The 22,376-nt window shown below is 52.4% G+C and overlaps 1 protein-coding gene across 1 annotated transcript; it reads left to right on the top strand.

The window, feature by feature from the left end:
- The first annotated feature begins 89 nt into the window (after positions 1-89).
- On the top strand, positions 90-10,579 carry LOC142907409 (zona pellucida sperm-binding protein 4-like). Its single transcript, XM_076056893.1, has 13 exons — positions 90-189; positions 683-756; positions 1,606-1,695; positions 2,523-2,644; positions 4,040-4,145; positions 4,735-4,869; positions 5,062-5,240; positions 7,298-7,395; positions 7,782-7,909; positions 8,919-9,108; positions 9,591-9,726; positions 9,866-9,959; positions 10,248-10,579. Exons 1-13 carry the CDS (start codon positions 152-154, stop codon positions 10,505-10,507), a joined length of 1,650 nt encoding a protein of 549 aa, XP_075913008.1. The 5' UTR covers positions 90-151; the 3' UTR covers positions 10,508-10,579.
- The last annotated feature ends 11,797 nt before the right edge of the window (positions 10,580-22,376 follow it).

Raw genomic sequence — 22,376 nt, 5'->3', positions numbered from 1 at the left:
AATGCGTGGGTGGGTATGTTCTGTTAAAATCTCGCTGATGAGACAATGCGTGGGTGGATCTGATCTAATCTGGATCGGGATCGCTGAGAGCTCTCCATATAAAAGGGGGTGCCGTGGGCGAAGGGAGGCGACGCAGCCGATTTGTTTAACGATGGCGAACCTGCGAGTTCTTCTACTGCTCCTGACCAGGTGAGGAGGCCGGAGGAGCGTGGTGGTGGGTTTTAGTGGTGGTGGTGGGTTTTAGTGGTGGTGGTGGGTTTTAGTGGTGGTGGTGGATATATTTCTGTTTATATGATTGTGGTTATGGTTGTACTTTATTAATCCCTAATCTCTGCTATTACATACACTGAAACAACAAATGGTAAAACAAAGCAAAGATAAATACACTATTATACATTATTGTAAATAAATACAAAGTCCATCCAATGCATTGAGATAAAAATGTGGTTTTGAAATGTCTCGCGTGCACCATTTGTGGGGGGCAGGGGTTCCAAAGGTGGCTTTGCGTGGCGCTGTTCACGCCAACTCCATCGTGCACCGTGCTGGCCTTGAATAGGTGCTCCCTAAAATCGCCACTGGCCACTTCATTTTGGGGGGGGGGGGGGTGGTGTTTGCCTCTCTGCTTTCCCTGCGTTCTCTCGTCTTGGCGGTCACGTTTCTCGTGCCCCCCCCCCCACCGCAGCTTCCTCTGCCCGGGCTCCGTCCTCGCGAGGCTGCGCCAGTCGCTGGGACCGCGGACGCTGGGGGAGCCGAGTGGTAAGGGGGCGCTGCTGCCGTAGCCACGTGACAACCACATCGCCCATTCTCTCAATACCACCTCGTGTATACAGACTCCGCCGTGTGCAAAACTAGAATGGCGGCGTCTCTCGGTGAACTGGAAGGTGCTACCGGCGACATGAGTTGCCCACGAGAGCGCTGCCTGGACGAGGTGGGGGGGGGGGTGACTTTGTGCGCTGCAGCAGTCACGTGACGCGACGTCACTGCTGCTGGGCACGAGGCCGCCATGGGGATGATTAATAGTCCCCCAGTGCATTGGAAAGGCGTTGTTCGGGGACATTAACGCTCCCATGCACGTTCCTTTTAACGATAATAACGCTTTCGAAAAATGTGGCTTGTGACTGATTGGCACGGCTCTTGCAACTTTACTTAAAATAGTCAATTGTACGCTATTTGACCGCACACGACCTATACGTAATACTCGCGTGGCAAAATCGTCATGGCCTAGTTCCTTTCTATTGTAGTAACGGTGAACTGTGCACTCGCGTTGATAATTTGCATATATCAGGATCTACCGTGGCAACTTTCCACTCTTTCAAGAGTCTAATCCGGGGGGGGGGGGTCTATGAACAAAACATCAAGAGCCATGTTTCCTTCTGCGGCTTCGAAGCTGCAGGTTGACTATCTCTGGTTTGAGATTCATACTGTCGAGTCGTGCACGTGACCTTTTGGAATTTGCGCCAAATTAGAACAACGCAGCACCTTACAGACTTGTGTGCACGGACAAGTGAAGGGACTGATGTGCGCCCACCCAGCAACCGGCACGGGCTGTTTTATTTTTTCATAAGGTGTCGTTGACCTGTCCAACTTCTGAACTGCCTCCCCCAGGTCTGCTGAAGCAATGCCTCTCCTCCACTCTGGGTTTCTCTGTGGGATGGAGCAGCTCCTCTGACAACGATTACCGTGTCTTTGTACGGAGTGAGTCCACGAGCGTTCACTTCAATCGTGATGAAATAATTAACCATCTTGATCCATTGTATGATGACTTTACATGGAGCTTCTCAAGGATACTATCAAATTGATTCGGGGCTGAGATTCTCTGGCCACTTGTTTGGTCCCAACTGATTTGTTTTCGATGTGCTCTTACCTCTGCAGTTTCTCTTCTATAGTGTCGCTGTTTAGGTTTTTTGGTTCACTCTGCGTTGTGAAATGTAATTGACATGAACAATGGAACATTTAAGAATCTGGGATTCGAAGCATGGTAATGTATTGGCTTCAAGGTTCTTTTCAACTCGTCTAATGCAGCAGATGATTGGAATCAAATCTTATTCTTCCATAGGATAATTGCGTGTTTTTACTAGATGGGTGATTCCCTTATTCATCAATGCCACATTGTGCGTGTCTGTGCAATGGGCTCTCCCTTTAATTGGAACATTTCATGCAAGGTGACGACTTTCGTTGTAAACTGAACCTGGTGACTCCTGTCAGATTCTGGTTCTCTACTCGCATCGTCTGCATTTCCCTCCGTGGACGACTTGGGAGATCTTGTCGCGAAATCTGACACGCAGCCTTATTTGCTAGCAACTATTAGACGAGGTCGTTGTGCAGGTTTTGGGAGTACCGTGATTCCAGCAGCGTCTTGAGGATCCTGTGTCCTAAAGACGTTCCTGGTACTGTGGAGACTTCCTATTCGAGCTGACACTGACAATGCTTTGTTCTCCTTGCAGTCACACTGCCTACATTAACTTGTGGTGTACACGCCATCCAAACGCAGGTTTTTCTAACTTTGTTCTTGGTGTGTCCAGCGGTGCGGAATGAGGCCGTGGATGTGGAGTCTTTGCAGGGGGCGTGCGGCTTCTCCATCGTGAGGGACGGTGCTGGGCTCCACTTCACCGCTGCTGGTGATGCCTGCCACGTGCGCGTGGAGGTGAACACGAGGAGACCATTGTGACTTGCGTCGATACTAGTACCCGCTGGGGCTGGTGTAATAGTAGCGAATTTGATTTTTTGCAATCCATAACCGTTCAGCTATCACGCGCCAGCGATGTTGTCTGGCCTTAATCAAATTGGATTTTGTCTACTGTGTTATTTTCCCCTCTTGTTTGGCTCGTGCATTTTTAAAGTTGTTTCCAAGATTAATCTTTTAGCTCGTACGGTCCACTCTGGAATTTGTTTTCAGATGTGTTTTATTGCCTTTTCTATTTTCCTAAAAGATGTTATGATTTCGATCATTCCTCGGTGGTTGCTCGTTTGTTTCTAGTTTATACAGCAGCTCTCTTTTGACCGGTATCCCTGTAAAATCGGTGCATTGCTCATTCCATCTGTCTTGCTATCAAGATCTTGCCATCCTTGTCTTTATACCAGTTTACCTTGGTTTGTCTTTTTGCTATTATGCCATGTCGTTACATTTCTCCAACCATTCCTAAGTATATTTTCTTGCTCATGTCCTTGCCTCATTGCATTTCTCTTGTCTTTAGTCTCCGTCTCATCAGTCTTATCTCTAGCATAATTGTTCTCCTCCTGTGCATAACGGTAAAGGATTTGCCATCTAAACGTCCATGTCACCAAGTGGCCACCTTTTAATAGAGGCAATGTGTGAACGGTTAACTGTTTACATCACAAGACACGGCAAAGCGAGCTTTCAGTTTGTTTCACGCCTGCTAATGGATGCAGCTTTCAGTACTGATCAATTCAAAAATGGGATTCGGAGCAGTTTGATGCTACGTATAGTATAAACTGCACTATGTATTACTACAGAAGATCGCTATCCAAGCTGGCCTCTAAGAGACCAACGTTCATGTAAGAAAAATATTGCACACAGGGGGAACTTGGACATGTATGGTGTATAACAGCAAAATGTATGTGGAAGATGTGCACTAATTGAGGTTACTTGCACAAGACATGAAAGTTAAAAGAAATAATAAATGTGTAGTTGATGCCTAATGAGATCTGCCCAGGATATCGTGATGCCTGTGTGAACGGTGCTAATTTGTAAGTGCTGTGGTTTGTGGCAAGAGCAATTGAGGGCTTGTGGCAAGGTGAATATGGAAAATGTATTGCACGCGTAGAGCAGGACAGCGTCCGTTTATACAATAACAACGGTTAACCTGGGAAAGTGATTTCGGACCCAGGAATGCAACCCCCGTGTGGTCTGCCTATCTTAGCTTGGCTGGCAGGTGGTGACGGGTTTCCTATTTACAGGCTTGCTTGTCGTTAACCTGGCCTCACCCAAACATTTAGAATGCACTAAATCCACTGATTTGTTTGAGCCTTCGTGGAGCGCTGGCCCCGAGTCCGATTTGAGGGCTGCTGATTTCACCAGGACGGCAGGAGGAAGGTCCAGGTGGAGTTGCGCCAGGGACTAAATGGACGCGTCTGGGCTTTCGCCATTGACTGCCCTGAGAACCTAAGATCGGCGAGGGCTGGAGGCGAGTATCATTGACTCTGCTAATCGGACGTACAGACTTCACTACCTATGACTTGGTGCTATAGAATGGGTCTGCTGGGTCAACGGCTGCCTTTTTGTATCGACCTAGATCATCTCTCCTGGTGCTTTTGCATTTCCTGCAAGTGCGTTTCATGCCCTTGGCTTTTACTGGACAAATTGCTGTTTGAATCCTTTTCGATGCAATTTCCTCCAAATGGGTAATTGCAATGGTTACACCATAGGAACGCGTTTGCCTAATGCACTGCTGGTTGGTACTGCCCCTGGGTCTTGAGGGTTAATTTGGCCATGCTTCACGACGCTGCTCCTCGTTGGCAAAAGTTGAGTGGCACTGACCTGCAATGCAACAAACTGTGCTGCACTGCTATAACCTTTACAGCCAGTGAGCACGGTCTTTGCCTATCTTTGCTGTACACTCAACCCTGCTCTGCTTCCGAGATTGGGTGCATTGCCCGAGTGATTTGGTCATGTACCAAGTAACCCTCATTCACATACTTGACACGTGGCTCAAACGATGACTTATTTAAGTACGTGGGTTTTTGTACGATCACCTGTTGTGCTCCTGCTGTTAGAGATCGCCACGTGCTCTGGTCAGAGCAGGAACTTCCCATGCAACGCTGTGCAGAGTGTCCCGAGCGCGGACGTCTGTGCACAGAGTGGCTGCTGCTACGACACCACTCTACGCCGCTGCTTCTACAGTGAAGCTGGTACGTAGCCGACTCGACGGAGGTTCCAGAATTCACTACATGAATTAGGCTCTTGCTGTGAGGTTCTATGTTGGTGCACAGTAGCATCCTGCTGTGCTGGTTCCCTGAACTTGTTGCATCACCACGGGCTACATGGGGCATCTTTCGTGATTCACCGAACTCTCACATACCCTCCCACTATGCACCACCCAGTGTGCACCACAGATGGGCGCTTTGTGGTGCCTGTGTCTCGGAACCTAACGTCTCCACCGCTGGACTTGAGCACCGTGCACCTGACTGGCGGGAGCGGTGCGCAGTGCAGCCCTGTGCTGGTGTCTGCAGACCTTGCAGTCTTTGACGTACCCATGGCAGCGTGTGGTGCCACTGTGCAGGTACTGCGCTCCTGTACTCTGCTTTGCCCTGCCCCCATCCTGATGTAGTTAAATGGGTAACTTGTGGTGCAGTGACCATGATGAAACCCAGCGACTGGTTCAGTATACTCCTAAATCGTGAAAGCAATTGACGTACCTTCATGCCAATTGGAAAATGGGATTAAATGCACCACAGGGGAACGTGTACAGTATCACTGGCGTGTGCCAATTTTGTGCAGTCATTAAGGTTGCTCTTTAACGCAATTTATTTCATGACTATGGGATCCGGAAATCGATTCGGACACTTGCGGTTGACAATCCCAACGCCTTCACTCGTAGTCGAGTGGACTTGGGCCTGGTGCAGTAGTGTACTCGCTGCCATATTTCCTTCGTCGTGGCTTGCACATTTTGCTAATTGCATAGGATTTGACTTGCGTAAATGAGGTAACAATCAATTCTTGCACAGACATAATTTGTTCTGGTTGATGGTCGTGCTTATGGTAGCCACGGGAGAACATCGCAAAAGACCATAAATTAATCGAATATAACTTCACCTATTAACCGATAGGCACTACACCACGACAAGCACTGGACGGATTTGGTTGGATTTTGCAGTACCATAACGACACGTACCAAAGCGTTTTGTACATTTTGCAGCGTGTTACTGTTTCTACCAGATGACCTGTAAGATGGATAATTGCAATAGTCATGCCTTGTCGATACGATGCTATATGCCACTTGGCTGTGACGACTCAATGATGGTCTACTATCTTGTAGAGCCCTGATATGCAAATGTCAGGCACTAACTATGTTTTGCATAAGGTGGTCGATTGAACTATTCGGGTTGTGTGGTGCCCGAGCCTCTAAAAGAGTAGCAAACAATCTTGGAGTTTGCGAGTGCCACGCCTGATCATACCACAAATGGTTTTCCTATGCCAACCAGCAGAACCTCCGATAGTTTTCTAGATTCATCTGTTTCGTGCACGGCAAGTGTATCTACGATGTTCCTGAGGCTCCGTCATCAAATATTGACTTCACTGCAGTATATCGTCGGCATATTGATGGCACTTTGTCATGCGATAATATGATATTGGAACACAAAAACCTATGCTTTAAAATGGGAGGGGCCTGAGGATGGATTTTTGTAGTACGCCAACTAGGTGATGGCCGTCATCCAGCTTGATGAATTGATCGACCATAGAGGTATGAGACGATCCACCCCAGTGCCGTACTGGATAAACCGAACCTTGGCTGCCCGATTTTGGTAGTCCTCGTTCAATGGTGTCAAAATATCGTGTGTGATCCAGTCATACAAGCTCTTGGAGCGCTAACTGGGGTTCTTTATTTAAGCTCCCTCTGTTCTATAGAACTTCGGGCAGATCAAAACTGCAATGGGTTGACTGCCTGTTGCAGCAACATTGCCAAGTAACCGCTTCACAGGCACTCTGACCCTCTACGCTATTAACCTGTGGGATGTGGCAATAGTTAGTGGGATCACTATGGCTCAAGCCAACATTTAAGGGGTGTTGCCTTCATCATTTTAAACTGGTCTGGGAAACGGCCCTCGCCGAACGCAATATTTTCCAGGTGGACAATCCGTTGCACTAGTGCGTCCACTTTCGATTTGGGAATGGACATGTCGAGATGGTTTTTGGCAAATTTACAAAAAATATCGAAACCTCTACCACCATAACGTTGGTCTGGTTTTGCGTTGTCCAGGTTCCTCAAACTCGGATGTCGGACCAGGAAAATGTGGTCCGTTCAAGTTAAATGCAGCCATCAATCATAGCTATTTTATTGTTAAACTCTCGCAAGTACTTTGCATAGGTCTTGGTGAAGTGCAGCATCAGCCCCTTCGCGATGATCAACTCCTTGATGTGCTTGGCACAATCATGCACGAGTTTATAAAGAACAGCAGGGTCCCTTTTATTATTGAGTGTCAAATGAATCGAGCGCCAAAGCAGAATTTAAGGGGATCATAATATCAAATTTTGAGCCATCTTGGCTAGTACCAGGTATCATTCTTCTGCTTGATCACTCGATGGCATTATCGTGTGTGACCTACTTGGTGTGTCCAGTGGAGTGGGCAAGAGCTCGTGTACGAGTTACTGTTGGCCTCTGAGCGGGAGCTCTGCGTCGATGGAAACGTCGCAATCACCAAGTCGTCCACATACAAGTAAGCACTGCCACCACCCCTCAGCAAGTGCTCTGCTCATGAGGGTCAAGCACGAGTCTTGCAGAGGAGACCCACCCCAATCAATGGCCACTGTCCCTGCGACATTAAATATTTGCAGCATTCGCCTGCAGAACCATGGCCAATCTGCTTCCATAATCTACGATTTAATTTTCAAATTGGGACATTCAACGCACAAGGGAGACTTATCTTCGTCTCACGTGATTTTAACATCTCCTGAAGTAGTATAAATATGATTTATAGCTAATGTAAACACGGTGTTAATCAAGGTGGTCCCTTGACTGGTACGTCTGCAAAACACCCTGCAAGCTCTTTCTGCCGTGAGGGCGTGGTGCATACCTTTATGGCGGGTGGTGTCTGTTTACCAGGATGGTTCTTCAATGCCGCTTCCTTGGAAGTGGCGACCTGCAGCTTGGAGTGCAGGTGAGCACTCTCCCACCGCCACCTCCAGCCACGGCCACTGGACCCCTCTCCCTGCTGCTCCAGGTCTTCACTGGTGAGTACTGCCCTCCTACAACGTGCACATCTGAGTGGCCAAATGCCACCTTAGGGGAACACAGGTTGTGGTGTCGCTCTACCCAGGGAAGACTTGGGTCTGTATTCTCCGTATTACCTCTGGCTGGATGCCAGCTGTAAGTCGTGCTTATTTTATCCAGCACTGAGATAGAGCTCAACCCTGCTTTAATTTCCACTTATTCGGGCTGCATGAGATTTTGATGCATCTGCAGCATTAATCGGCATGGCTGCTGGACTTGAACTGCAAACCACTGCAACAAACGGACAACGTGCTAGGCTGTGCTGCCAGAGTATTGTGAACCTGCAAACATAGTTCTTAGTTAGCCATAAGTTAACTAGACCGACTTGCACATTCTCCATTGTACGACGTTTAACTTCAAATGCTAATTTCTGCTGAGATCTTGAATCTATCAGCTACCAGCTGAAACCATATTGTTAGTGTGGGGCAATCATTGATCGGGATGACAATACCCCGAATTCCCATGGCTCTACCAAATGGGTCTTTGCACACCCTATCAACCAAAACGGTCTCCTTGAAGGCATTATTTAAAGGAAAATGGGACTGCTTTCTTGGCCTCATTTGTCTAGGTCACCTTTGCTTAAACGAATGGGTGTCAATAGCTTCATTGGTTACTAATTGGCTAAATGGGACTAGAGCTTGGCCAACTTTTAGCACCTGATTCCCACCCCTCCGTGTGAAACCGTGCCCCTTACAACATCTACAGACATTTAGAGATGCTGTTGTATAAACCCTATTTTGCCAACCATGCTAAACGGAGGTGAGGGTGACGATGTATTCTGAAAATACAAATGACATATCAACCACGGTTTCTATGCCAGGAAAATGTTGACCTTGTGCCCTGGTTCAATTCAAAAGTAATACACACGTTTTGGAGGATTTGTACTTTGCCTTGTCCAATGTGCTTTCTAAACAGGACTTTTACGCCTCTAATCCAAATTCCTTGTGAACCATGTCCGCACTCTGCCAGACAACTCCTACACCACGCCGTACCAGCCCTGGCAGTACCCGCTGGTAACGCTTCTGGGAACGCCGCTCTACGTGCAGGCATCACTGCTGCACCGCTCTGACCCCACACTGGTGCTCTTCCTGAAGGACTGCTGGGCCACGCCCACGGCAGTTGACACCGACCCCACGCAGTGGAAGCTTGTGACGAATGGGTGAGGCTGGGCGGGGTAGTTCGCGCTAAACCCTCACTGCCACAGCAGGGCCTGCAGAGGTAACCTGGTTCGAGGCATTGGTTGTCTTTTTTATTCCCCCACGTAAGCACAGTTGTGCTAATTACGTCCTTTTTTAAATGACAGGTTTGTGTACTGGCGTCGTTTAAACAAGATTGCAGTGCCATCCCCAAATGTCGATAGCCACAATGCTCCTTGGGTTGATGTTCTGGATGTTAACACAGCCACCCTCTGCCTCCTCAGAGCTGGTGGTTTGTACAAGGCCGACTACATGCAGTGATGGTTGCATCGCACAGATGCACAGAAAATTGGCATTTGGGCTGCCTGGCTCATCGTGAACATGTCTTGACTGTAAAGCTGACCTTAATCCTCGCGTGCAGATTTAAATGAAGATGTGTGCATTCAATCCAATGCATGACACTTGCGTTGGCTTAAGGGTAAACGGCACTTTTTTGCATGTGCAGCTGCCCCGTGCAGTCTCCTTGTTGCAGTGTGTTCTTCCCTGGTGTCGCTGACCTGCCACTGCCTTCTCACTACAAGCGTCTGGCACTCCAGGCCTTCGCCTTCATGAACTCTGACCGCAGCACCACCCGTGACCTCGTGAGTGCCTGATTATTTCCACTTTAAAACCAGGTTCTCATGGAGGGATGACGTGCTTTGTACAACTGAAGAGGGCAGAAGGACTACCTAATACATGTGAAACTTTACTTACTGGCGCGATGCATTCTGTCTGCCACAGGTGTACCTACACTGCTCTATCCTGGTGTGCGACAGCTCCAGCCCCAACTTCGTCACCGAGTGCAATCGGCAGTGTGGACAGACCAGGCGCTACAGTGAGCACCACCACAACCTCTATTTAATATCTTGCGCTTGTTTTCCTAGAAAAGACTCGCAGAGTAACCCTTTGCCAAGATGACAAAGGGGTTTTCATTGTTGGTCGTAATGTTGCTATGTTTTCCTTATTTAGATCACGTTCACTGACTTTGAAGACTGGTTTTTGACAAGCTGTGGCATGCCAATAATAACCTACTCGTTTGATTTTCTGAGGAACTTGATCTGAAGCAAATGGTGTCCTTTTGTATGGGCCAGTGGTCATCAACCGATTGTTCTTGTTTCTCCAGAGCGCAACGCTGTCTCTGACGCTTCCAGCGTGGTAGGAAAGCACGTGGTGTCGCTGCAGGGCCCCGTGCTCTTTGAAGAAGCTCCTGTTAACGACGCTGCTCTGCTTTTGCTGGAGACTCCCTCCTCATCGTGGGCCAAGGCTGGGACTCTGTCCGTTCTCCTCGTCATTGGCACGGCAGTCGTTGCGCTCCTGTCTGCTGCCATTGCCGTCAGGAGGCGCAGGAGCCGGGCTGTGGTGCTCGACGGGAGTGGCTATTGATGACGGCTTGTGATTGCTGGAACTTGCATAGCTTGCTGACCATTGTCAAAAATAAAATTCTGACATACGCTACTGCTGTTCTGACCATTTACTAGGATTGAATGCATGCAATATGTAGGAAGTATTAGTGCTGCATTTGACCACATTTCTTCCCAAAGGAAAGTCCCTCAATGGCAGCAACTTGTACTAACGTTTCGGCCATTGGCTTCTTTAAACAAGAGCACCTTGCGATGCATAAATAATCTGAATGTAGATTTATTTTATTTAATATGTAATAAAAAAAATTCCCTTAACATACAAATGTGAACATTATGTTCCAGGGACCTTTCCCATCACATTAACAAACTATATCAAAGGTCAATCAATGTGGGGCAAGGGGGGGGAAACGAAATCTTAACTTTAACTAGCATCAAGATAAGGTTAGGTTGTGACATTACAAAGCATGTCCACATTGTCACAAGTGCTCGCCTCCTGGAAAAGACGACCACCCCACCACGCTATGGAGGCTTGACTAGATATTCTTTGTGGCCTTGTGCACGCGTGGCTTGGTGCTTCAGACCCCTGGGTGCTGATGCAGTGGCGACACGTCCATCTCTAGCAGCATTAGGGTAATTGCTGGAGAAACTCTGCCTCAACGCGGTTCCTCATGGTTAATTCCTTGGGCATGGCCACCACAAATGCTAATAGCCAGGAGTCTCCCGTCTACACCTGCTTGAACTCTGGGACCTGTGTTAAACCATCTGCCTGGAAAACTCGGCTGTTAGGAAGACCGTTTGCATCCAAACAGCCTGGAAATCGGACCCCCTCACAGAACATGGTCTCCCTTCCTGAAAAGTAAACCTGAATAGCGTTTCTCCAAAACTCCTTCGCACTGTATGAAGAACGGACAACCTGTGAAGACCATTTCTCATGGACTCAATCCTGCATAATAACAGACGTATGATGACGCATGAACCAGTACTCTATTTTGTCGGGAAGATTTGAATGTTCCTTCTCGGTCATACCTGTTACTATAAAAAATGCAGTAACTACTTCACCTATTCTTGGTTCTTTCGGTAAAGTCACGTTGAAGGGAACTAATAAAATGTATATATAAAATTCTCACGACGTTTCGACTAACACACAGTTTGCTATAGTCGAAACGTCGTGAAAATTGTATTGTTTTATACATTTTATTTCCCTTCAACGTGACTTTACCGAAAGAACCAAGAATATGAATTACTGCAGTCACGAAAGCTTTAAATCAAAATACTTGACCTATAGCTTTAAATATCTTAGTATAAAATTACTTTATCCTGAACTGATAACATTTGTAATATTAATGCCTGGCACACACATACGCACTGCTCTGCCTATGAACGTCATTTTGTCTGCCTTGTAACGCTTTAAAATGAAACTGGGTTTACATTGCAATAAGGTACACTAAGCCAACAAATTAAGCCCCCGAATGAACACTCGCTGTTAGTTTGTATTGGACCAAGGATATAAACAAACTTAATTCAAAATACAATGTACGCTGATCTTGATAACTGAGCCACGACGCATCCGCACATGTGTGATTTCCTCGAGCAATGCAAACGGTTGTTTAGTGTTGACGGGAGGTTCTGGCGCTAAAGACTCGGTGGTCATTTTGTTAACAAAAAAAAATGCCAAGAAATAAACTCGACAAACGAGTGGAACCATTGTGACGTGCAAAACAAAGGGAGGATCTGCCGCGCTCAACAGCAAAAAAACAATGAAAGCATTTTGGCAGCACGCGCTTTGTAAATAGCAGAGCAGCCTGCATCAAGACAAGTCAGAGACTGCACCATTAATGTTGCAAGAGCACGCGCTGAGGATAATCCTGGACGGCGTGCATGGAGACAAGCCAGACTGCACAATCTTCTGCAGCACAGGCTAAAAAACCACTTTAGCTCGTTGGAAGGCTTTTTGCTGCTGTGTGCATCGCCTGTCGCCCCCACTGATGTCCTCTTCCCACCCCCACTCCCCCCGTTGAAATGTGTAGTTACTGCTATCGTCGGTAGAAACTACTATAGTTACTAGACCTCTCTCTTGGCTGTCCATCGAAAAAGACGACGATTGCTCCTCTTGTGGGTGGGTTAGCACTTTCGGCGTTTGTGCCACGTCATGTGGCTGTGGATGCCGATGCGACAACCGCACTCTGCTGCAGATCGGACACGTGTGTTAGATCTCGAATGGCCTTGTCCCAGTTTTGCGTTGGTGTCTGGGGGTGTCTCTGGGTGCATCTCTCGCATCTCCACAGTGAGATGGCATCTTCCATGTGCTGAACCCCTTTGGCACAGGTGGACCACCAAGTGAACCTGTACAGCGCCAGGGGTTCCAGGCTGGAGGGATTGATGTTACAGCGCTTCAGCAGGTGTGGTCCTCGAAGCACTTTTTCTGTCCTTTAGTTGAGCGTTTGGCTGAGGTGAGTTGGCGTTAGAGAACTCGACGGGGGAGCAGGTGATCAGGCATGCGGATCACATGGTCAAGCCAGTGGAGATGTCATGCAGCCATGCTTACCTCAATGCAGGAAGACTTGGTGCACGTAGGGGAGAGGACAGAACCGAGATAGGTGAAATGGGGTAACCAATTTGATGTGAACACCACCGATATTGAAGATAGGCAGTGAGGCGCATGTGTATGAGAGTTGAGCAATTATTTCTGTCTTCTAAGTATTGATTTGGAGGCCCACAGAGTGGTCGGAGGAGACACGGTTGAGGGCGTGTTGCATGGATTCTGGGGTATGAAGCATGGGTGCACAGTCATCTGCATATTGCAGTTCAAATAACTGTTGGCGTCTGGTTTTTGTTTGGGCTTGGAGGCGTTTTAGGTTGAAGAGATTTCCATCCAGATGGTACTGTAGCTGGATTCTGTCGATTGAGTTGAGGGAGTTGTGTGCAAGGTTTGTGATGGCAGCAAGGAGCATGTTAAATATTACCCGAGCCAGAACACAGCCTTGCTTGACCTCGACCTCCACGTTGAAGGGCCCTAATTGAAGTCCATTAAGCACCACTCTGGCAGGCATTCGTTTATTGAACCGTTTTAGAATGCTTTGACACTTGCAAAGCACCCCAAGTTTGATTAGCTGCTGCAAAAGTATCTCGCTGTTTATGGTGTCGGATGCTTTGGTGAGGTCGATGAAAGCTATTAAAGTCTTTGTTTTGATCCTGACATTTTTCCTGCAGTTGATGTGGCACAAAGATCTGCCTTTCCTGAAGCCCCACTGGGATTCTGGTAAGATGTTTTCGGATAGCTGCTCTGCGAGCCAGTAGTGCATTTTCCTGGCAAGGACCTTCCCGTCGACTGAAATAAGTGAGATACCTCTGCTGTTGCCGCAGCCTCTTTGTCACCTTCTTCTTGTAGATAACTACAATATTCACGTCCTTCAATTCCTGTGGGATGGTTTTGGACAGCCAGATGAACTTGATGAGAAGTTGCAAGCAGTGATGGAGGAGTTATCCCCGTGCTTCAGCATCTCAGCTTGGAGGCCGTTGGGTCCAGCACTTGTATTGTTTTCCAGGCCTTTGACTGCCTGGTCGACCTCAGAAAATCGTGGTGGAGTGTCGAGTTCATGAATGGGCGGGATATCATGCAGTCTCGAGGATGAGCGGGTCTGTGGAGTTTATGTTGTTGAGGAGATTATAAAAGTGCTCTGCCATCTCTCCAAGATCTCTTGGTGGTCCTTGAAAAGCGCGTTGCCATCAGCAGACCTGACCGGGGTGATTACTTGTGTTGAGGAGTTCCAGACGCCTCACTCGGAGGCTAAGGTAAGGTAGGGGCTTCCGCCAAGGTTTTATTACAAATCTTTAACAATACACAGGGGTGAACAACTCCCCAGGGGTTAGGGGTTCCGGGCTAGGTCCCGACACAGCCGGCTGCCCTGTGCTGTCTCCTCTGCCCCGGCCGTGGGATAAACCAACACGGCCGATCGAGGAGCACAGCCACGTCTAGCCTGGCGCTGTGCTCTCCCCTATCCCTACCCTCTTGCCCCTTGCTCCCCGTTTCACCCTTCTCAGACCCTACTCTCCCGCTACGACCCCTCTTACGTCACGGGGTCCCCTTTTTATCCTTCAGGAGCCGTGACGTCACTCTGTTGCACCGAGCGCATGACGTCACGTCATCGCCCTGGACAGCACAAGTGATGCCACTTCCCCATCCTACTCTTCTACTTTACCCCCCCTGTGAAAAAAAAACAGCCGACCCGGCTGCAAGAAAACCCCAACCTTAAGGCAGCACGGCATCCCAGGCATCACAATAACAACAACCAAATGAACGGGAAAAAAAAAGTAAGACGGCTTCTTCCGGCCGGCAGTGCCGAGCGGGCGCTGGGGCTGGGTCCGACGAACGGCCGCCCAGACCATCACCGGAGCCGCATCCCCCTTGAACGGGTATGCGCTGCCGGCCCGCTTCCCCGTGTGGCGTCCGCCGCCGGTGCAGGTGGGCTGTCCGCAGGCAACAGGCCCACCGCCGTAGCCTCCGGTGGCCGGGGGGTCCCCGCCGGCGCTACTTGGAAGGGCCCTGGGGGCACACAAACAGGGCGAACGCTGCCCCCGTCAACAGGACCCGGCCGGACAGGCACGACGGACGCATCACCCGCCGGCCGCCCCGGAGTTGGGGATGGATCCCCCAGGGTAGATGGAATATAGCGTTTGAGCCGGGATGGGTGCACTATCCACCGCCGGCGTCCGAACCGAATCCGGACGCACTGCGGCCGGGGGACTTCCACGACCTCAACGGAACCCTGCCAAGGGCGGCGCAATTTGGCAGATGTGCCAACAGGGACCTGGAGACAATACAGCCACGCTTTCTGGCCCGCTACCCACGGGAGGCCCGCTGCCTGGTGTTTGGGCAGCTGCTCATTAGCCGCCTGCCGGCCAGCGGAATTCTCGACAGCGGCCTGCCATGCCTCGCGCAGCCGGTCAAGCGCGACTTTCAAAGGGACCAGCACAGCCGACCCCTTCCTGGAAGACCCCACGTCCAGTTGGACGTGCACCGGGGGCTCCGGCTCCCTCCCGTACATTAAATAAAAAGGCGAAAATCCCATTGAGGCATGAGGAGCCAACCGATACGCTGCCAAGACCCCCGGGACGAACAGGTCCCAGTCCGATTGAGACGTGTTCACATGGTGGCACAGCATGGAAGTGAGGGTGCGGTTCAAGCGCTCTACCATCCCGTCCGTTTGGGGGTGGTAGGGCGAGGTGCGGATTTTCTTGGTGCCACGGAGGTCACACACCTCCTTGAGCAGCTTAGACAAGAAATTCCGCCCCTGATCCGTCAACAATTGTTCCGGCGCACCCTTGTCCAACACGTACCCCTGGACGAACGCCTCGGTGATAGAAGAGGCCAACTGATCGACCAAAGGCCACGCCACAGGCCAACGTGTGAGGTACTCAACGCCCACCAAGAGGTATTTATGGCCCCGTTGGGATGCAGGGAATGGGCCCAAGATGTCGAGCACCACGAGTTCATTAACGCGAGAAACCCGGATGGACTGCAGCGGGCCCGATCCTGGACAACTGGGGCCTTCCTCCGCGCGCAGTCGTGGCAACCCTTCAAAATCAGTGCCACGTCACCCTCCACACCTGGCCAGTAATAGTCCCGCTTAAGGGTCAATAGGGTCTTGTGGTAGCCAAGGTGCATAAGCCTCTCGTGAATGGCTCGGGTTAATTGACCACGTAGGCTAGTGGGCACAACCACGCAATAGCGTTCCAATTGGGCATCCCAACGCATGAGGAGTCCGTCATGCACGGCGATCGCTGGGGCCGCCGACGAAGCTGAACCCCGGGCTGTACGTCCGACGCATCGCTGTTGCTTCAGCAGGGAAGAATCATCCATCTGCAAGCTGGACCATACCTCCCGGGGGAGTCCCAGGCCGAAATCTGTGGATGTCGCCGCACCCGGGGGGGTGGCCGTCGCTGCCGATGCGACCAACTGGGCCGCGACGTCCCCTGGGGCCTTGCTACGGCTAGAGCCCAGGGCGCAAGCACACCCGCCGCCTGCCGGCAATCTGGACAAACCGTCCGCATTTCCATGCAGTGCCCCCTTTCTGTGGATTACGTCAAAGGGGTAATCCTGGAGCACCTCGAGCCAGCGGGACAGCTGACCCGAGGGCTGACCAATCCTCAGCGAATATTGCAGGGCCGCGTGGTCGGTTCAGACTGTAAACCGCCTACCGTACAAATAGGGCCTATACAATTGAACAAAAAAAACTATGGCCAAAAGCTCCCTCCGAGTCACGCAGTATCGCTGTTCCGTCGCAGACAGAACCCGACTGCCGTAGGCTACCACCCTCTCCACCCCGTCGACCACCTTGGCCAGGACTGCCCCAATGCCCATGTCGCTGGCATCGGTGTCAAGCAGAAAGGGCTTCGAGAAATCGGGGTACCCCAAGGGCGGCGCATCCGCCAAGCCCGTGCGAAGCGTCGCAAAAGCAGCCTCCTTGCCCCAGTAAAACCTTTGGCCTTTGGCGGAGAGCGTGTGCAGCGGCTTCGCAATCGTCGCAAAATCGCGGACAAACCGGCGATAGTACGATGTGAAGCCGACGAAGCTACGCACCTCCGTGACAGATGTGGGAGTCGGCCACGTCCGGACACAAGCCGTTTTCTCCGGGTCCGTGGCGACACCTGACGCACTAACAATGTGTCCCAAATATTTCACCGATGGTTGTAGCAAATGGCATTTCTGGGGTTTAAATTTCAAGCCCGCAGTGCGCACTTTAACGAACACAGCCTCGAGGCGTTGCAAATGCTCGTCAAACGTACGCCCAAAAACAATAACGTCGTCCAAGTAGATTAAACTAGACTCCCACTGCAGCCCCGCCAAAACCATCTCCATGAGACGCTGGAAGGTGGCTGGGGCCGAATGAAGACCCATAGGAAGCCGATTGAACTCGAACAGCCCCTGGGGCGTGAGGAACGCTGTCTTGGGTCTAGAGGCTTCGTCCAGCGGCAATTGCCAGAAGCCGGAGAGCAAATCTAGAGTCGAAAAGAACCACGCGCCCAAGAGGCCGTCCAGGGAATCATCCATGCGAGGCAATGGATATGCGTCAGCCACCGAGATCTTGTTAAATTTACGGAAATCAACGCATAACCGGAGACTCCCGTCCCGTTTCTTGACTAGCACAATAGGGGCACCCCAAGGGTTAGTGGAAGGGGAGACGATATCCGCCGCCAACATTTCGTCGACAGCCAAGCGGACATGCTCCTTTTCCGCAGGGCTAAAGCGGTGGGAATTAAGCCGAATAGGGGCTGAGTCGCCCGTATCTATGTGGTGTTCTAAAAGAGTAGTGCGACCCAGATCAAACTTACTTTGGCTAAACACATCCGTTAAGCTCTCGATGAGTTCGCGGAGTTGCTGACGCTCCCCGGTGGACAACGAGGCATTCTCGTCACACAACGTGGCGATCCACGATGCGTCGGAGTCCCTCGCACGCATCACGCCCGCCACGACTCCTCCATCCGGGGTAGCGCTCTCGGGTGGGGGAGCCGGGGTCACGTGTGCCAGGACGGCACCGGCCGGGATTAGGATTGGCGTGGGCCCCGAATTGAGGACCTGTAGAAAAAGGTCCTGGCCCCCCGACACGGCCGTCAAGGTGCCCACCAATCCCATCGTCCTTGAAAAGTAACTCGACGGGGACAGGAGGTTACCTGTCTCCGTGGAGCCCCCCTTCGAGCGGTCTGCACAACCTAAGGGGTAGCAAGATTTGTGATGCCGGCGGCATGGTCACCGCCGCCCTATTCAAGGCCCGCACACTGGCAACCAAGGGAGACAGGATGGTAGGCGATTGTAGGAATTGCAGCCGCCTCCCTGACGGCAATTCCACACAGCCCTGGTCAACGAGAATTCGAATGGGCATTCTAGACAAAAAGTCGGTCCCCAAGAGGCATGGAACTGCCAAGGTCTTGGAGACCAAAATAGGCCCGGCCAACTCAATCTCGTTCACCCGAACCGACGCTATAACTTGGCCCAATATGCCCAAACTGCTGCCGTTCGCGGCGCCACAAGCCCCACAAACCGGCCCTAACGGACCGACGCTGCGGGGTAGGAGCATGAAAATGGCCTCTGAAATAATGGTGGCAGACGCCCCCGTATTCACCAAGAGGCGAACTCGCACCCCCTGCACGCAACCCGCCAACGCTGAGGAGCCAGCAGCTGCCGCCACCATCCGATGCGCCAGCGCGTTCCAATGGCGGGTCAGCCTGGGCCATCCAGTGGGTGACAATGGTGGTGCACCCGACCCCTCGAGGACAACTAACTGATGATGAACCCTAGCCCCGCTAGATGCATGAGGTGAGGGGGGCGGCCGCGCGGGTGATGCGTCGCGACTCGCCTGGGGCCCTGGGCTCGATGCTGATGAAGGTCCGGCAGGAGTTGGAGCCCCCTTGCTGAAGGCCCCCGGGGCATTCCTACAACCCCGCTCAATGTGGCCCTGCTGACCACAGCGGAAGCAGGTCACCGTGGCAGTGTCCTGCTGCCGGGAAGGTCCCGGCTGCCCCCGCTGCTCCGGACAGCGACCACCCGCCCCCCTCCCGCGACGACCGGGCATCACCAGGGCCGCGAGGGTGTCCATCCCCTGAGAGGCGGCCTCCTCTTCTGGCGCCGGGATCCCCGCACACGCCGCCATCCAGGGCTGTTGGCGGAGGGAGAGGTGCGCCTGGATGTTTTCGGCCACCGCCAACGACGTGATCTGGCGATCGCTATTTATGGATAAAGCGATCCCCAGCTCACATGCCAGGTCGAGTAGCCGTTCCAGGGCCATCGAGTCCAGCGCCCTGCCCTGTATATCAGGGTATGTGGCCTGTGCCAAGGCCAGGAGCGAGCAGCGGAAAACCAATGGAGATTCCCCCTCCTCCTGCCGCCGTAGTGAAAACTTCTGGCGTGCCCTGGACGGCGGCTCGAGTACATCGGCCATCCGGAGGTACACTGTCGGAAGCGTAGCTTTATCGGCCGGGGGAATGGACTTGAAGACCTGCATCGTCTTCTCGTCCAGGTAGGTCGGAAGGGCCCCCAATGCCTCCTCCATGGACCAGCCGACCGACATATAGGCCGCATCGAACCGGTCCTGAAAGGCCAACCAGTCGCCCACTTTCGTGACAAACGGCGCGATGTGGGGTAACCGGCGCAGCCCCTGGCCACGCGGTGCGGCGAGGTATGGAAGCCCCCCGACTCCCGCGGGCCACCCTGCAACCACGGCGTGGTGTGGCAGCGTTGCGGCTCCCATAGGTCACGCCAAAGACGCGGTGGGTGGCGGCGGAGTTGCGGCCCCCGTAGGCCACGCCGGAGACGCAGCGGTATAACATGGCCCCGCGGTGGCCCCTGCGGGTCACCCCGCAGGCGCGGCGACGGATCGATCTGCAGCCGCAGCCACAGCAACCTCCCGCGATGCGGCGAGGGGCGGCGGCGTTGTGGCCTCCCCGGGCCACGCCATAGACGCGGCGAGGTGTGGAGGCGCCACAGCACCCGCAACCCAGCTGTCCGCGGCGCCGTACGGAGCCGCGGTGCCGGCGTGCGTGCCTGCCGCGGCCTCCGCATTTGCGGCATCCTCCCGCGTCGCGGCGTGGTTGCGGCAGCGTTGCGGCCCCCGTGGGCCACGCCGGAGATGCGGCAAGGTGAGGAGGCGCAGTAGCTCCTGGGAGCCACCTCGCAAATGCGGCGGCATATAGATCCGCGACCCCTCCCGCAATTGCGGCGGAATCCGCGGCCCGGCTCGCCGGTACGGCGAGGTGCGGAGCCGCGGCAGCGACATCCGCGGCAGCGACATCTGCGGCAGCCTCCGCGGCTAAGCTCGCAGCCACGGTGAGGTGCGAGTCCGCGGCCGCTACGGCCGCAACAATGGCTGCCGCTTCCGGCGTCGCAGCGGAAATAACGTCCGCTTGCGGCTCCCCCACCAACATGGCCGCCACCTCCAGCGGCGCATGAAAAATGGCGCCAACTTCCAAATTGGCGGGTGGCAAAGCGGCGGGAATCCGCCGGTGCCACGCGGAGTGTGGGCTGGGTGGGTGCGTCTGCGCTCCCACCTCTGTAAGGGCGGCGGTGAGCTGCTCGATCGCCCGCAGGAGCAGCTGCGACTGCTCCTCGGCATCGCCCCCCACCACTGGCGGTGGTGCGCTGGGACCCCCAGCCGCCGACACCACCTGCCCCGCCGAGTCCATCTCCATGGCGACGGACTGCCCCCGGGTTGCAGCCGGAGCCTCCCCGACGTCGTCAGCACTCTCCCGGCGTCCCGCCGGTGGATTCTTACGCCGCCTGCCCGATTTAGGCATAGCGACGGCAGCGTAACCACTCCTGACACCAGTTGTTGAGGAGTTCCCGACGACTCACTCGGAGGCTAAGGTAAGTTAGGGGCTTCCGCCAAGGTTTTATTACAAATCTTTAACAATACACAGGGGTGAACAACTCCCCAGGGGTTAGGGGTCCCGTTCTAGGTCCCGACACAGCCGGCTGCCCTGTGCTGTCTCCTCTGCCCCGGCCGTGGGATCAACCAACACGGCCGAGCGAGGAGCACAGCCACGTCTCGCCTGGCACTGTGCTCTCCCCTATCCCTACCCTCTTGCCCCTCGCTCCCCGTTTCACCCTTCTTAGACCCTACTCTCCGGCTACAACCCCTCTTAGATTACGGGGTCCCCTTTTTATCCTTTAGGAGCCGTGACGTCACTCTGCTGCCCCGAGCACATGACGTCACGTCATCGCCCTGGACAGCACAAGTGATGCCACTTCCCCATCCTACTCATCTACACTTGTTTTGGTGGCATCATAAACCCCTTGGGTGTTGTTTGCGTCTGCGAGGTGTCTTTGGATCTAATCTGCTGTTTGGGCCGACCAGGTGTCCTCCAAGGCATGGAGAGCACACTGGCACTCTGCATTGACCTTAGAGAGGGAGGATTGGAGAGTGGCAGAGTCTTGGTCGGAAAGGACGGCTTTGTGGACTTGGAATTTGGTCTGTAGTAGTGTGTGGATGTTGGAAACATTCTCCTCAAATCAGTCTATGTGATGCTTTTTTGTGTTCCCGGTCTGAGTCGGAGGCCGCCTCTAGGATGAATGAATTCAACTCAGTCCATGTGTTGTTTGGGTCGAGGACGTTTGGGGGGAGTTTTTTTGTGACAACTGGATGCTTGAGAGCATTGCAAGTTCAGTCTCTTATTTGGGGCCTTCCTTGGATGGCTTGAACGGATCTCAACGCAAACTTGGCTCTGATCATACGGTGATCAGTCCAATATTCCACCACGCATGGCTCGGGTTACTAGCACCTCCTTATTGTCGCATTGACGGATGATGATGTCATCAAGCAGGTGCCAGTGTTTATAGCGGGAGTATTGCAATGGGTTCTTGTGTTTGTGCTTCAACTGGAACAGGATGTTGTTCGGAGCATAGGGAGAGTAGCCACAGCCCGTTGCTGTTCTGCTTACCCAGCCCATGTCGGGCTAGTACATGGTCACAGATCTCGTGTTCCGAGCCCACCCTGGCATTAAAGTCTCCCATGAGGAGTAGCTTGTCGGTTCGCAGTGTGTTTTTAATGGCAGTGACGAGAGCTTTATTGAAAGCCTCCTTGGCACCATTGTCTGCGTCCAGTGTAGGCCTATAAGCACTGATGAGTGTGGCAGAGCGCCGCCCGGCCAAGGGAATGCGCCACCTCCTCAGCCACTCACTAATACCAACAGTGAATTCAGCGACGCATTGGATGATTGAGGTTTGCATAGCAAAACCCACACCTGGGAGGTGGCGAGCATCTTCTGGATCACCCTTACAGAAGAAGGTGTAGCCCTCACAAGCATCTGTCAGAGTCTTCTCCATGTAAGAGGGTTTCATTAAGCGCTACAATGTCAATGTTGAATTATCTGAATTAATGGGCCATGAGGGCTGTCCTTCT

This window comes from Petromyzon marinus, chromosome 79 (genome assembly GCF_048934315.1).
Source record: "Petromyzon marinus isolate PM22_M1 ecotype Great Lakes invasive population chromosome 79, UKy_Petmar_22M1.pri1.0, whole genome shotgun sequence".
NCBI lineage: Eukaryota > Metazoa > Chordata > Hyperoartia > Petromyzontiformes > Petromyzontidae > Petromyzon > Petromyzon marinus.
The sequence above is the reverse complement of the archived record's forward strand: the minus strand, read 5'-3'. Positions and strand labels throughout refer to the sequence as shown.

Bases quoted from the DNA above. Each gene is read 5' to 3' on its own strand.
- LOC142907409 (XM_076056893.1), top strand. From the start codon at position 152: ATGGCGAACCTGCGAGTTCTTCTACTGCTCCTGACCAG. The intron at 2,645-4,039 runs GTGAACACGAGG...TGATTTCACCAG, and splicing joins CCTGCCACGTGCGCGTGGAG to GACGGCAGGAGGAAGGTCCA. The intron at 4,870-5,061 runs GTACGTAGCCGA...TGCACCACCCAG, and splicing joins CTGCTTCTACAGTGAAGCTG to TGTGCACCACAGATGGGCGC.